Source organism: Bison bison, unplaced genomic scaffold, assembly GCF_000754665.1.
Source record: "Bison bison bison isolate TAMUID 2011002044 unplaced genomic scaffold, Bison_UMD1.0 scf7180017864481, whole genome shotgun sequence".
NCBI lineage: Eukaryota > Metazoa > Chordata > Mammalia > Artiodactyla > Bovidae > Bison > Bison bison.
The window spans coordinates 3,675,873-3,692,075 of record NW_011495041.1 but is presented as its reverse complement, the minus strand read 5'-3'; the positions used below and the strand labels follow the sequence as shown (position 1 = coordinate 3,692,075).

The window sequence follows — 16,203 nt, the reverse complement described above, 5'->3', positions numbered from 1 at the left end:
ACAGAGAACAGACTGGAGATTGCCAGAGGTAGGGGGTGGTGGGGCAGGTAGGTAAAACGGGTAAAAAGGTAAAAATGTACAGTTATAAAATAAATAAATCATGGAGACGTACAACATTTGTTGCTGTCTAGTCACAAAGTCATGTACAACTCTTTGTGAACCCCATGGACTGCAGCCCGCCGGGCTCCTCTGTCTGCGGGATTTCTCAGGCGAGAGTACTGGAGTGGGTTGCCACTTCCTTCTTCAGGGGGTCTTTTGGACCCAGGGATGGAACCTGCGTCTCCCGTATTGCAGGCGAATTCTTTACTGCTGAGCCAGCTGGGAAGCCATATACACACACACACACACACACACTAATTAATAATACTGTATTGTATTTGAAGAAAGTAAACCTCAAAAGTTCTCACCATCAGGAAAAAACAAAAAGTATGTGTCCTGGTGGATGTTAACTAGACACAGTGCAGATCATATAGCAATACATACAAACATAGAATCATTATGTTCTACTCCTGAAACTAATGTTATACATCCATTACACCCCAATTTTTAAAAACAGGATAAGCAGGGCGGGTGGCTCGGTAAAGAATCCGCCTGCAATGCAGGAGATCTGGGCCGGGCAGAACCCCTGGAGCAGGCCACGGCAGCCCACTCCAGTACTCTTGCCTGGAGAATCCCATGGACAGAGGAGCCTGGCGGGCTACGAGAGTTGGACATGACTGAGTGACCAAGCACAGGGCGGCCTCAGAGAATGGGGAACCTCAGGGCAGAGCTGAGCCCAGCAGGACAGAACCCATAGGCCATCACAAAAGCTGCCATAAATAACATTTAATGTTGTGAACAGATGTGATCATTTCTCTGCTTCTTAAAATTATTTTCACATCATAATGGGACTGTTTCTGTAACCAAGGAAACCTTTGCCGCTAGCACGTCCCACTCACCATTATCAGGATAGAAAACAATGAGGTTCGGAGAAGTACAAACACATGCACGTAAGCTTACATTTTGATTAATCTCTTTACTCGGATGAGGTACATTCACTCAGGTTCCATTCAAGCCCATTAGAACTTAACAGAGGAAGGCAAAAAAGATCTTTGCCTTATGAGATATATTAACAACGCTTGTTAAACTAAGAGATACTCCAAACATTTCCCAAGAAAAACCAATCATAACTGACTTTTTAAAGGTCTTTATTAACACCTGAGTTTCAATCTCTGAGTGAAAAACAACTGAGGGGAAGGGAAAAAGGAAAGGTTAGACATGGCCAGTAAAGATACTGGGGCTTCCCAATGCAGCAGACATGGGTTCTATCCCTGGGTTGGGAAGATCCCCTGGAGGGGAAATGGCAACACAGTCCAGTATTCTTGGCTGGATATTTCCATGGATGGAGAAGCCTGGTGGGCTACAGTCCACGGGTTGCAGAGTCAGATGTGACTAAATGTGCGTGTGTGCATGCACGCACACACACACACACAAACACACACACACACACACACACACACACACACACACACACACACACAGAGGAAAGACACTGAGCTGGAACCCAATCCTTAGGCTATGATTTTGCTTTGCTTTTCAGCCATTTTACTGTCATATAAGAACTCCATAAAAACACTCATAATATATAAGATCAATATAAACACTCACCCCTCCCCCAAGCTAAGAAAATAAAATAAAAACAATTATAAAGGAAAAAAAAAAGAACCCTCAGGAGAGCTATATATACTCTATAGGGGGCGGGGTAGGAAAAACACTACAATTTTAACTGAAAGACAAGTTCTTTCCAACCACATTCCACAAAATCCCAGAGTCTGTTTCTCTACACAGAACAGTTTTTTAATCCATAAAAACTGTACATATAGTTCTTCCCAATCTTATCAGCTTGTTGTGAAAGTCAAACTATAATCCACTAATGTTCTTTAAAATAATACAAATGGAGGCTTTTCATCTCCGAAGCAACACTGTTTTTCCACACACAGGGCTTGATGGTGTCATTAATCAGCACCAGCCGGAAGGCAGGACCAGGCGCTGGGGTTTCCCCAGCAGGGCACTCGGGAGCGGGCCCTGTGCTGGGTGACAGTAAGCATTGCACACGGCAGTTTACAAAGCGCACACGGTTCCACATTTTCCCAGCAGACATCTTGAAGGCCACGCGCACCTGGCTATCTGTGAGTCTGGAGAACAAGACCCTGCCCGCCCGCAGGAAGACAAATCTGGGTGGCTCCTCTCGCTGTGTCGCCCCTCCCTCCCGGCTGTCTGCAGAATGGAGCTGCAGACAATGTGTGTGGAACACCAACCAGAAACAGAACCTTGCACTTCACGGGCACAGGTTTGCACTGCTGGGCAAATCAAAGAAGGCTAACGGCTTCCTCCACTCTGACCAAGATGCCGTGACTCTCCTGGCTATCACAGAAGCCTTTCCTGTTACAGCAAAGGCTGCTTAATCTACTTCCTGCAGGTGGGCTCCCAGTGCCCACCACAGATGGCCATCTTTCCACTCAGCATCAGATCCAGGGGGGCTGACTCTCCAAACCCAAGGCTCACCCCAACTGCCTTTAACAGGTAGGGGCTAGGGCGGGCCACAGCCACTTAACCCACCCAGCTCAACTTCTGGAAAGACCATTTTTCAAATTAGAAGCAATGGCAGCCCACTTCAGTATTCTTGCCTGGAGAATCCCATGGACAGAGGAGCCTGGCGGGCTTCATGAAGTCTATGGGGTCACAAAGCGTTGGACACGACTGTGTGACTAACACTGTTAGTTCACTGAGCTTTCATCGTAACTGTTGATTAGTCGCTTAGTAGTGTCTGATGCTTTGCGATCCCACGGACTGTAGTCTGCCAGACACCTCTGTGCATGGGATTCCCCAGGCAAGAATACTGGAGTGGGCTGCCATTTCCTTCTCCAGGAGATCTTCCTGACCCAGGGCTTGAACCCGTGTCTCCTGCTTTGGCAGGCAGATTCTTTACCATTGAGACCCCAGGGAAGCCCTTCATTGTAATATCATAAACTATTTGCTGATCTAAGCAAGGGCACCTGTTTTATGCCAATTGGTCAAGTGAATTTTAGGGATGATAAAGCCAAGCTGCCTCCATCACAAAACTCAAATGTACTTGACCCTTAAGCACAGAACTTAAAGTAAGAGAGACAGACATTTTGAAGTCCTGGAAAGACATCATGGATGCCCTCTGAATTATAATTCTTATAGCTGGCATGATATCAGGGGCTTTTGTTTTATCAAAGTTATTTCAAAAATTATTTTAGATTAGATTTGCTTTCCTACATTGATGTTCATATAATACTTCGCTAACTGAGGAGTAAAGGTTTACATTCTAATAAACCAGGCCAGTGGTTTCACCTGGAAAAATTTCGCCCTGAGAGAACATTTAGCAATGTCTGAAGATTATTTTCAATTGACACAATTTGGGGAAGAGGGTTATAAGGACTAGCTGAGAGTGGTTTGTTGGAAAACTGCTAACGTCAAGGCTGAGAACAGCCCACCACAACAAAGAATTTTCTGGTCTGAAATGGCAGCAGCACCAGATGAGATCATAATTCAAAATAAATCACACAGGAGCATGAGAGAGACTTTCTGGGATGCTCAAAGAAACTAAAGTTTTGCAACTTCCTATGGAAATGGCAACCCACTCCAGTGTTCTTGCCTGGAGAATCCCAGGGATGGGGGAGCCTGGTGGGCTGCCGTCTATGGGGTCGCACAGAGTTGGACACGACAGAAGCGACTTAGCAGTAGCAGCATGCCAGCTTCCCCTTCACTTCAAGGCTCTTTCTAAAACAAGAGCCACTGAAGCAACAAGCTTTCTGTCTGGACCTCCTTCCCCCATTTTCATACCGGTATGGACCTAAACAACTGTTGAAAAAAAAAGATGAAGAATAGCCCCAGGCAGATTTCCACAAGGACACATGGATGGCCAATGGCCAAGAATGAAAACTGAGTCTTAGAGGGAACCCCAAGGATGGGATCTATTTTCCAGTCCCTGACATTCCAAACCAACACAGCAACCCATACCGGGAAGTGTCCTTCCCATACTGAGGAAGGGGAGGATAAAGAAGATCACCTAGCAGGTTGTCATTACAAAAATCTCAACGAAGCAGACAACAGAAAGTTATCCACAAACACCCCAGTTATGGTCTGCATGGGGCCGTAACATTCCAATCATCTTACCATTTCACGCAGACAAAAAACAGGACCAAGAACCAAGGAGAGAGCTGGTGACCTAAGAGAGTAACCTCCCATCTTGACGGCACATTAGAACCACCTGAAAGTTTTTAAGCAACCACACACCCTAACAAATGCATACCCAAGCCCTGCCCCAGACCAAGGGAATCACTATTTCTGAAAAGAGGCCCTGTGGTCTCAGCATCTAGACAGTAGAATCTACTTCTTTCTACCCAGGGAAGGAAACTGCTTTAAGTATACTTCATAAACTTAGTTCTCAGACAATATCCTGGTGTAGACAGAAGTGGAGTAGAGTACTGAGGAGAATAACACCCAGCAGCCCCTGGTTACAAGTCAGAGAACCTTCCCGTCACCATTAAGACACTGTGCTTTGAAAGCGTATTCACTGAGCACCTCCTAGGACTTATTCTGAACACTTTTAATTACTCAATCATTCCTCACAATAGCCTCATTTGATAGTAGCGTGGTATGATCCCAACTGCAGGCACGAGGTCACGGGGCACAGATTAACCATAATCTGTTCAAAGTCACGAAGCTAATAAAGATCAACATGGGACTCATTCCCAAGGAACCTGGTTCCACAGCCCACTTAAGCCATTAGGCAGTGAGGTTTCTACATCAAGGAAACAAACCTCTCCATGAAAAAGGCTTCACAAAGAATCCAGCCCTGAAAGTTAATCACATCTTTCCATCAGAATTCTCAGGGCAGGATCAGGGCCAAGCTTGCAGACTTGCACCTGCTACAAGGGGCGATTCACCAGGTAAAACCTCCTGCAGATAGGCACCAGCCGGGGTGCCTGTGGACACGGCCAGGCCCTCTGTCCACGTGGCCTCACATTCCCTATGACCACCCTAAAATGGTCTCCACATCACATCTCAACTCTGTCACTCAGGATGCTTCTTATTTTTAGTTACTTCTAAATTTAGACTAAGGCTATAGTCCACAGTTTCTCTGTTGTTTTCTATAGTCACTGCAGCTGTCTGTGGACACTGCTTTATCTCTACTTCATTGCGGACCATCTTTCAGGTTGTTTTATCCTGTTTACTCGCCCCCTCTTTTATCTTCCACTGTTAAATGCAGACAAGGAAATGGTAACAACCAGAAAGCAAACAGGCTGGGACCCAGGTGGGGGGCTGAGTGTCTTGCTTCCCTCTGGCCACGGGGATGGAGCTGCAGCTGCTGAGAGCATTTGAGAACGCTTCTGGAACTTAATAATGTTGAAACCAACTTAGAAAACATCCAGGAAACCCACACTGTGACTTTACCTTCACGCTGTATTTCTGAACCAGGTTGATTATCTAACTTGACCAAGCACACTTGATTCTGAAGGGTTTTTGATTACTACAAAATAGTAAAAGGTGAAGTGATTAAAAGAACAAAGAACTACACTAGAATGTTAAAGCATAAGGACAGAAGCATGTCACAGTCAACAGGTAACATTCAGCAACCAGCTTAATTCTTTTTTTTTTTTCCAGCTTAATTCTTAAGAGCAAATACTTAAATGTCGATTCCAAGACATGATTTCTGTGTGTGTGTGTTAGTCACTCAGTCTTGTCCAATTCTTTGTGACCCCATGAACTGTAGCCCTCGGGGCTCCTCAGTCCATGGGATTCGCCCGGAAAGAAGTCTGGAACGGACAGTCATTTCCTTCTCCAGTGGATCTTGTCATCCCAGGGATCGGACCTGGATCTCTTGCATTATAGCCAGATTCTTTACTGTCTGAGCCACCAGAGAAGCTCAGTTATGATTTGGAAACAAACAAATACATAAATCTTCTAAGAATGATTCCAAAATAAAAAAAGTTTTAATGGGGTTTAAACAACATTCAGTTCAGTTCAGTTGCTCAGTCCTCTCCGACTCTTTGCGACCCCAGGAATCACAGCACGCCAGGCCTCCCTGTCCATCACCAACTCCCGGAGTTCACTCAAACTCATGTCCATCAAGTTGGTAATGCCAACCAGCCATCTCATCCTCTGTTGTCCCCTTCTCCTCCTGCCCTCAATCCCTCCCACCATCAGGGTCTTTTCCAATGAGTCAACTCTTCGCATGAGGTGGCCAAAGTATTGGAGTTTCAGCTTCAACATCAGTCCTTCCAATGAACACCCAGGACTGGTCTCCTTTAGGATGGACTGGTTGGACCTCCTTGTGGTCGAAGGGACTCTCAAGAGTCTCCTCCAACACCACAAGTTCAAATGCATCAATTCTTAACCAACATTAGGTTCAGTATATTTAGCACACAGATTTCAAAGGCATCTGGTCTAAAGGAGGATGTATGGTCAGCTGTGGACAGGGTAAAGCTATGTACACAGAATATACCCAGATATTCTCAAAATAGGTACCTATGTACAAACACATCTTTAAAATAAAAAAAATTTTAATAAAGTCTTAAAACTTCACAAACTGTGTATATGCATAAACACAGAGACACACATAAATCTTTTCTCAAAAGAAAGAAATACATCTAAACAGTGATTGTGTTTAAAGGAACAAATCATGAGCAATTTCACACTTTATATGAGAGGTCTGTAAAGGGCCAGATAGTATTTTCAGCTTTGCAGACCATGCATCCCAGTCATAACTACTCAAATCTGCCGCTGAAATGGGAAAGAAGCCAGAGACAAAACATCAATGAATGGGTGTGACTGTGTTCCAATAAAGCTTTATTTATAAAAAGAGGCCATAGGCTGGATTTGGCCAGTGCGTCTTAATTTGCCAACCCTTAATTTATACCCATAACCTACAAGGAAAAACTGAGACAGGAGAAAATATCCAAAAAATGGTTGAGCACACACTGTGATTTGTAGTATGTACACCCAGACCTTACAAAATCCTTTCAATAACCTAACGTAACCCAACACGCCTCACTTGGGTCATTTTACAGAAACCACTGTGAACCAAGTTTTATGGGGTTGAGCCTGCCATCTTGTGGTCACGTAAAAGAACAGCCTTCGTGGTATTCATTCCCTATCATTTAAACATTCACAGCTCCCTGGTCAGAAAGAGAAAAACAAATACCATTTGATACCACTTATACGTGGAATCTAAAATACGATATGAACGAACCTATCTACGAAATAGAAACAAAATCAGGGACAGAGAAGAGACTGGTGGTTATCTTCCACCAGGGGAGGAGGGTGCGAGAGGGTAGGAGTGGGTGTTTCAGATTAGCAGATGCAAACGTGCATATGCAGAATGGATAAACAATAAGGTCCTACTATAGAGCACAGGGCACTATATTCCATACCCTGTGATAAGCCATAATGGAAGAGAATATGAAAAAGAATATATATATATACGTATATGTTATATATGTATGTGTGTGTACATATGTTGTTGTTCAGTCACCCAGTCATATCCACCTCTTGTGACCCCATGGACTGCAGCACGCCAGGCCTCCTATATCTTTAGGTTTCTCAAGTGGCCCCAATGGTAAAGAATCTGCCTGCCAATGCAGGAGACATGGGTTCAATCCCTGAGTTGGGAAGATCCCCTGAAGTAGGAAATGGCAACCCACTCTAGTATTCTTGCCTGGAAAATTCCATGGGCAGAGGAGCCTGGCAGGCTATATAGTCCATGGGGTCACAAAAAGTCGGACAGGACTAAGCACTCACACTACATATATATATCTGAGTCACTTTGCTGTATGGTGGTTAAGTAATGCAACACTGTAATTCAACTATATTTCAATTAAACAAACAAAAAGGTACACAGCTCCCTGGAATGCTTTCCTAAAGATACGATGGGCGTATGGGTACTACAATTGATTGGGATTGATTCTCTCAAGACTCAACTTGTCAAATTCTCCCAGGGAACCACTCGATAAAAGGATGAGCTATCAGCAGGCATCTGGTGTGATCTATTCTTATCGACCGAGCTTCAGAAGGGACTTTGCAAAACAAGAATACTCAAAGTACCTACACTCAGAGGTGGGAAAGGAACACCTTTTTTAACCCAACTTTTAAAAATAAGTCCCCAGTCCCAGCTTACTAAAAGCCACCCCAGGTCTAGAACAGATCACGGTGAGATTAAGCGAGAGCCGTATCTATTCATCCGTGGGCTTGTTCCCAGATTCTCCTGCTGAACAAGAATGAGCACCTAAAAATGAAGAAGCTCTAAGCCCAGTCCCAGGAAACAAATTCAGGAGATGGAGAGATGCAAGCAAGAACAGTGTTGCAGGAAGAGAGCCCACATGAAAGATGTCTGGGGAGCCAGAGGATGGAGCTCGGTGGGGGTCCCAGAAGGCTTCCTGGGGCAGGTCGCATCCAAGCTGCTCCTTCTAGAGTGAGCATAAGGTTGTCAGAGGGAGAGGAAGGAAAGGTATAAACAGGAAAAACAGCAGATGGCGCAGGGGAGGGGGTTTCTGCCAAAGGGCTCGTCTCCAGACTCGAGGTCAGAAGAGCCCCAGGGAAAAGCAGACCAAACACCAGCTCTGGGCATATTTCCACTCCAGGCTTCTCAGTCCACATCCTCTCCCCTTCCACACGAGGAAAGACAGAACTGGGGCAACATAGGAGATGGTGCCGTGGAAGCAGGGGCAGGACCAAAGCCCCAGCATGTTCAGTGACTCCTGGCAGTCCGGCGTCTCTACATCTCCACCCACAGTCAAGAGACAGTGGCCTCCATCTACTTATCTTTCCCCCAGAGCACAAAGAGCAGCAGCACAACAGAGCTTTCCATTGCAGCCAAGCGGCAATTCCACCAGCATGTAAGTTCCCAGCCCCTTTACACCTCGACATGGGAGCTCAGTAATCTGATCATCTTCCTCAGGCATCTCACAGGACCTGCCAGGCGCAGGAAATCCACAGAAAGACGCAAGCCATGAGGGGCACCCCAGGGCACAGCCATACCTGTGTCACTGCTGAGAAAGGCGAGGGGGCTCTCGCCGAGGTCGGCCGGGCCGTCCAGCCGATGGGGCGGGTTCTCCAGCAGCTCTGCTCCTCCCTCCAGCTCGGGGCAGGTCCTCACCAGGAGGCCCAGGGACGGCTGTGTGAGGAAATCTCTGAGCACAGAGGAGTTCAGGGTGCCTGCAGCCCGCTTATTGATCTCGAGAATCTCATCTCCCGCCTTCAGGCCTGCCAACGCGAGATGGAAAAATGTTTAATCTCACACACACACACATACATAAAAGCAGCAGCAGCGTCGAATCAGATCACAGCAGCAGAGGAGCCCCGCTTCTAAAGGGCACACCGAGCTCGCCTGGTAGAGGTGCCGCTGCTGCACACAAGCTGGCGTGTGCCAGGGGGCTCCTCGGGTGACCACGTGGGCTTCGGTTCTGGAAGGTTCTAGACTGGGATGTCCCAGCAGGCCTGAGCTGCCCTGAACACACCGACCAAACAACCACACCCCTTCTTGAATCTACGTGCTCTGCTGTTAGCTGCTCAATCCTGTCTGACTCTTTGTGACCCCATGGTCTGTGGCCCGCCAGGCTCCTCTGTCCATGGGATTCTTTGGGTAAGAATACTGGAGTGGGTTGCCACGCCCTTCTCCAGGGGATCTTCCCAACCCAGAGAGCAAACCTGGGTCTCCTGCACAGCAGGCAGATTCTTTACCATCTGAGCCCCCGGGGAAGCCCATGTGTTCTATCCTAGCTACTGTCCCACAATTTCAAGGGGAAACATGGCAATGCGCCCTGATTTCAGCAATGCATGTGCCATGTACACGCCTGTCTACCATGGACACATGTGCATAGTCAGCTAAAGCCTAAAAATCGTTGCTATGGAAACAAAATGCAGGCGTCTCCTCAGCTACAATCACTGAAGGTCATCTCATTCCAAACACATTCAGGGATAAGTTTACAGAACCAAATGCAATCATATTTGCTCCCCGCACCCTGTCCTCCCCCCAACCACCTTTTTATATGGGCTTCCCAGGTGGTGCTAGTGGTAAAGAATCCACCTGCCAATGCAGGAGATGCAAGAGACTCAGGTTCGATTCCTGGATCGGGCAGATCCCCTGGAAGAGGAAATGGCAATCCACTTCAGTATTCTTGCCTGGAGAATTCCATGGGCAGAGGAGCCTGGCGGGCTACAGTCCATGGGGTCACAAAGAGTCGGACACGACCGAGGGACTGAACCACCACCACCTTTTATACAAAACGACATCAGAACCTTGGGGTGAGTGGCCTTCTGAAGGTCCCGAAAGGTTCTGCTACTTTTGCAAAGCGTTCTCGGGGGCTGCCAGAGCTTGGGACCCAGAGGAGTAGCCATGAAGCAGCCCAGCCTTGGAGAACAGGAACTTGTGATTGACTCAGGGCAGGTCTGCCTGACATTTAAAGAACTTTGCAGCCGTGTGAGAAAGGGAGAGGTTAGGGGAGAACAGGAGACAAAACACGGGGTCCTTTCAGCTAAGAAGAAGGAAAGAGGATGATTTCTATTTTCAAGACTAATGTGGAAAAACAAATCTGTAAAAAGGGAGTGACCGAAGAAGGGCAAAGGCAAAGGATGATCTTCACCCAACGCGAAGCCACACAGCCCCTCGGGCGTCCGCAAGTCTCACTCTGATTCCTCAGAGAAGTTCTCACTTCCCCGCTTCGCCGGGTCACACCTCAAGGTCAGCTTTACTCAGGTTTCCAAAACACTTGAAATCAACCCTCTGTCATGAAAATACTCGAGGAAACATCACGGGTGAGAAGGCAATGGGAGAGAAATGAGAAAGTTTCTCTCCGTGCCAAAGGTGGAATTCTAGGAGACTAACCATTCCACTTCCAGGCAAAAGATCCTGGCGTTACAACATTTGAATTGAAAATACCAAACTTCCACATGTGAAAGGCAGCTGTCATCTTTGAAGTCTTCTCTTGGAGACAACTCCTTTGGTTGGGCATCAGAGGCCGTAATATAAGGAGGAAAACAAGAAAAGACAAAAACTAAAAACATCTGCAAGTTTTGTTTTGTTTTTTAAAATGAACTGCTAGGTTGGCTGGAATTCCCTGGTGGTCCAGTGGTTAGGACGCCACGCGCTCACTGCCAAGGGTCTAGGTTCAATCCCTGGTTGGGGGAACGAAAGCCCACAAGCCATGCAGCCAAAAAATAAATTGATTTCTTTAAATAACTTTTAAAAAAGAATTTCTAGGTTTGTATGACTGTTTGAATACGAGTGTATAGTGGGTTAAAGGGCACCCCCTGAAAAAGTATGTCCGTGTTCCAGAACCTGGGAATGAGACCTTATTTGGGAACAGGATCTCTGCAGCTGTATTTCAGTAAAAGCTCTTGAGATCAGACCATGCTGGATTATCTGATGGGTCCTAAACCCAGTGACAACCATCCTGTGGGACAGACACAAAAGAGAGACACAGGAAGTAGAGGAGAAAGTCAGGGGAGGATGGAGAGTGAGACTGAGTGATGCTGCCACAAGTCAGCGAACACCAGATGAAGGAAAAGGCAAGAAAGGACCCTACCCACCGACCCGCCCCCACCCCCAGAGCCTCCCAGGGACCCCAGCGCTGCAGACACCCTGGCTTCAGACTCTGTCCTCCAGAACCGTGGCAGAAAACAGTTCTGTTTCCTGAAGAAACTATGTTAGTAGCTCAGTCATGTCCAATTCTTTTCGACCGCATGGACTGTAGCCCGCCAGGCTCCTCTGTCCATGGGCATTCTCCAGGCAAGAATACTGGTAAGAGTTTAATTGAGATTCAACAAAATAATCCATGTAGAACTCCTCACGTTGCACTTGGCATGTTGAAGATATTCAACAGACAGTAACTCTTATTATTAATGTTTGGTAGCAAAAAGAGGAAAACTTTGTTTTTCATTTTGAGCCTACTCAAAAATACTCCCCACTTGCCCACAGGTGAAAGCTGTGAAATATCCCATCTGTCTAGAGAGTTCTAGCCCATGGCCTTCTCAGCCAGGCTTTGTCTTATGGAGCCATCAGGAAGACACTTAGATGGCAGCAATAAAAGATGCCTGATCCCAACCTCAGAGGATTCCAAGAGCAGAACAACAGGCTCAAGATGAACAGAGACATGTGTAAACATGCTCTGGTTTCCAAGGTCAATTCTATAAGGACACTCAACGTGAGATCCAACACGGAGCAGAGGGTGAGAGAGAGAGAGAGCAGGAATATGGGAACTAATCATCAGCCCATTCCCGGCCAAAAGCCCATGGTGGCTAACAATAATAAAGTGTAGGCTCAATGAACGATCAGAATATTCGGTTCTAATTAGGCTGCAAGCCACCAGACTCCCCTTGGTGTGCACCACATTCTGGTCATTTTAAGAAACACTGGCATCGGGATGGTGTCCAGAGGGCAATGACCAGAGTTTATTCTACATTCTAATGAATTGTTGAAGGATCTGCAAAGGTCAAATTTGGAAAAGACTTAGCAGCTGTAACACAACAAATATCACGAACTCCTCTGGCTGGCTATAAAGAAGGAGGCTTAATGGAGAATGGAAGCTGAAGGAGAAGGATGTTTTATCATCAGAGTCTGTATGGTCCACCGGGAGCTCTCCAACACTGGCTAGCTCTCCATCACCTTCGCATAGAGGCTACACTTCAACATCAAATACCCCAAGTACCACAATAGCATCACTGACTCATGGGACACGAAGCTGAGCAAACTCCAGGAGACAGTGAAGGACAGAGGAGCCTGGCGTGCTCTGGGGTCACAAAGAGTTGGACACAACTTCACAATTGAACAACCACCACAACCCCAAATCTCTCTCCCAACACAGCCTTCTGCAGGCCGGGTACTGGGATGGTTTGATACCCACGTGGACGAATGGACATCCCTCTTGCATCTGTAGAGAAGAGCGTCATAGGGGGCAAGGGGGTTGCAGCACTGAACCGTTGTTTTCATCTACCACCAGGGTTCTTGGATTCAAAGGACTAAAACAGGATGTGACTGAAACCAGGGCGGCGTATTTCCCCACCCCCGCACCCAGCACAGTCACTGCAGGGCTGAAAGAGATAAAAATCAGTTTGGGGTTCAAAGGGGAATAAACTCCGCCACCTCTGCTCTTAGCTGAGATACCCTCAGTGAGGGAACCATACTGGCTGCCTCTGGTCTTGAAAACACAGAAGGAAAATGAAGGAACAGTCACACCCGTGGCAGTTAGTGGCGGGTACGTTACTTGGACTTTATTTCCCATGGGTCACACCTTTGTCATCTCTGTGCAGAGCCAAGAAAGACTGCAGGGAGCACTTCTCTGATGCTGACAACACAGGGCTAGGTCAGCAGCACAGGGGCCCCGCCAGCTGAACACCCAGAACTAAGCTGCCCCAGTACGTGGAAGGAAGGAGAAAGGTCAGTCTGCCTTCCATCCGTTCCCAGGTCCTCCATCCAGCCGTCCCTGAGCAGAACTAGACACAGGCATCACGTCCAAGCAGAACTGACTTGTACATTCAGTGGGTGTGAATTTGCCACTGCCTGAAAGAAGCCAAAATTCCATAGCAAGAAGAATGAAACGAAGGTGGAGTTTAAGCCCTACCTTACCTGCCCAACTCATTTACAATGAGTACAGTAACTTGAAGAAAAAACGAAAAGAAAGTTAGTCACTCTGTCGTTTCTGACTCTTTGCAATCCCATGTAGTGTAGCCCACCAAGTTCCTCTGTCCAAGGAATTCTCCAGGCAAGAATCCTAGAGTGGGTTGCCATTTCCTTCTGCAGAGGATCTACTTGACATAGGAATTGAACCCGGGTCTCCTGCATTGTAGGCAGATTCTTTACCACTTGAGCCACCAGGGAAGCCCAAGAATGTCTCCCCAAAAAGTCATGTCCACTCAAAATGTGACCTTATTTGAAAATGGGGTCTCTGCAGGTGTAATGAGGTCAGGATGACGCCATACTAGAGTAGAGTTCGTCCTAAACCCAATGACTGGTGAATGTCATCTGAAGACAGGGAGACACACAGGAAAGAGCACGCTGTGAGATCAGAGAAGGAATCAGTGATGCAGCTACAAACCAAGGATGCCCTGGACTATTAGCAGCCAGCAGAATCTAGAGAGAACCATGGAAGAGATTCTTCCTGCAGGGGCTCAGAAGGAAACAACCCTGCCAATACCTTGATTTCAAACTTCTGGCCTCCTGATCTGTCTGAGAATACACTTCTGTTGTTTTGAATCACCTAGTTGGTGGTAATTTGTTCCTGTAGTCCTAAGAAACTAACATAGGAAGCCAAAAAGAAAATCTAGGATGAAAAGATTTTCTCAGTAGAAAAAGGATGGAGTGCTGGGGTTCCACAAGTAGCCTAGACAGACAGTACTAGGAGCTCTTGTAGAGGGGTAGGCAGGTATAGCAGACAAGAGCGCTCTATGGAGGGCAAGATGTCTGGATCCTGAACCCCGAGGACCTCACCTCCTACAAAGATCCCCCCATGAATGGCAGCAACAGAACATGAAGCAGCTTTGCAAGCTAAGGTGAAGATCAGTGTCAGCTTTGAGCAGTGGGCACCAAAACACAAAGGGGTCTTCCCGAGCAGCTCCAACCAGACCCCCAAGACCTTCATTCCACCCCAGATGGTAGGGAAAGACAACCCCTTCTGATTCAAAGGGAATTTCCCACCAACCCCATGGAAATGGGCTCAGAATTAGATTTAAAATCTGGAAGGCAACATTCCTTGCGCAATTGAGCTGATGGAAAAAATACTCATGTTCCCTGGAAGTGTTTTCACTGAGACAACATTTAAATACTCTTCAGAGGTGACCATTTGGAGCTGATCTTTCTCATTCACCAACCAGAGAAATCCAAAAGAGAACTGAAGACAGGCAATCAAGACAAGATGGTTAATAACTTACCTTTCTTGGAAGCTAAGCCAGTTTCTTTTACACTATTCACGTAGAGCCTTCGAACACCATCCTCTTCCACAGAAGAAAGTGAAAACCCTGGGAACAGAGACAGCAGGGTAAGATAGCAGGTAACACTCAGACCCTCTGAGTGTGGAGCAAACAACAGAGAGAATCCGGGGTGAGTCTGGCATGCTCACTGTTTGGGGTTATAGTCTTTCCTCCTTTGTACTGTGTCACAAAGCAGAAAAAAGTATTTTTAGACAACTATAAATGAAGCCACAATAAAAATTAATATTACCAAGTACATCTATTTCCATATAACCAACTATCAACTCAAGTGGAAAAAAATGACCTTGTTTTTTGCCTTGCTTGATAGTTAATGCCACAGTTTTGCTTTTTTTCACTGTTCTCTCTGCCACACACAAGAGAAACAGTTAAGCTTATCTCATTTGGGTCCCCTTGACCTTTTTTTTTAGTCAATCTATGTCCTAGGACATGTCAGAACAGAACACCTGTACCGTGTGTGATCACCTATATAGTGCTGTGTGGACACTGCTTTAATTTAGTAAAATTCTGCAAACGGGGATACATAACAACACATTTTACAACTCCTTTTCATATTGAAACTGATGGACTGCACGTTTTCCTAGTGTCAGATCATAAGATTATCTTATATTCATCCAGGCTTCCAGAGCTCAGTTAGTTAATTAACCTTGGGCTTTGCGACATCCTTCAAAAAATAAGGCAGAACAAGGCTCTGAAGTTCTAAGTGCTCCCAATCCCATTGCTACAAGCCTTGGTCACTTCTGTTTCTCATATAAAACTCTTTCTGATCAATCAATGGAAAGTCCACAACCAAAACCTACCTTCCCTCAGAATAAAACACTTTGCCAGATAATCCTAAAAGGGCAATGGAATTAATGCAACTGTAAATATCGGACATGGTTTCTGCTCTGGGAGAAAAATAAGGCTTAGGCAGAGAAAAATATAGTGGGTTTTTGTTTTTTTTTTTTTTTAAAGCAAAGAACAAAATAGAATAATTAATTAATGGATTGGGGTCCAGGGATTCACTGAGACTTCTAAGACTGTGTCAAATGAACACATTTTTTTTTTTTTTTGGTACCATTCACAGAACCAGGAAATAGATACCCACAGGCAGGCAAAACCTCCAAATACCATCACCCACGAGGGGACGATAACTCCCTCGGATAGAGAACAAGACAAGCTCACCCCTGAGGACTTTCCAGAGTCTTTATTTTAGTCTCTTATTTTAAATTCCAT

At 46.1% G+C, this 16,203-nt stretch overlaps 1 protein-coding gene across 3 annotated transcripts in view; it reads right to left on the bottom strand.

Annotated features, from left to right (window-relative positions):
* TIAM1 (T-cell lymphoma invasion and metastasis 1) overlaps positions 1 to 16,203 on the bottom strand; it is a 469,570-nt gene that overhangs the window by 65,031 nt on the left and 388,336 nt on the right. For all 3 annotated transcript variants that reach the window (XM_010862313.1, XM_010862311.1, XM_010862312.1), the window contains 2 exons: positions 14,932 to 15,018; positions 9,046 to 9,270 (listed from right to left, as the gene is read on the bottom strand). In XM_010862313.1, the coding sequence (XP_010860615.1) occupies positions 9,046 to 9,270; positions 14,932 to 15,018 (312 nt within the window). The remainder of the gene's footprint in view (positions 1 to 9,045; positions 9,271 to 14,931; positions 15,019 to 16,203) is intronic.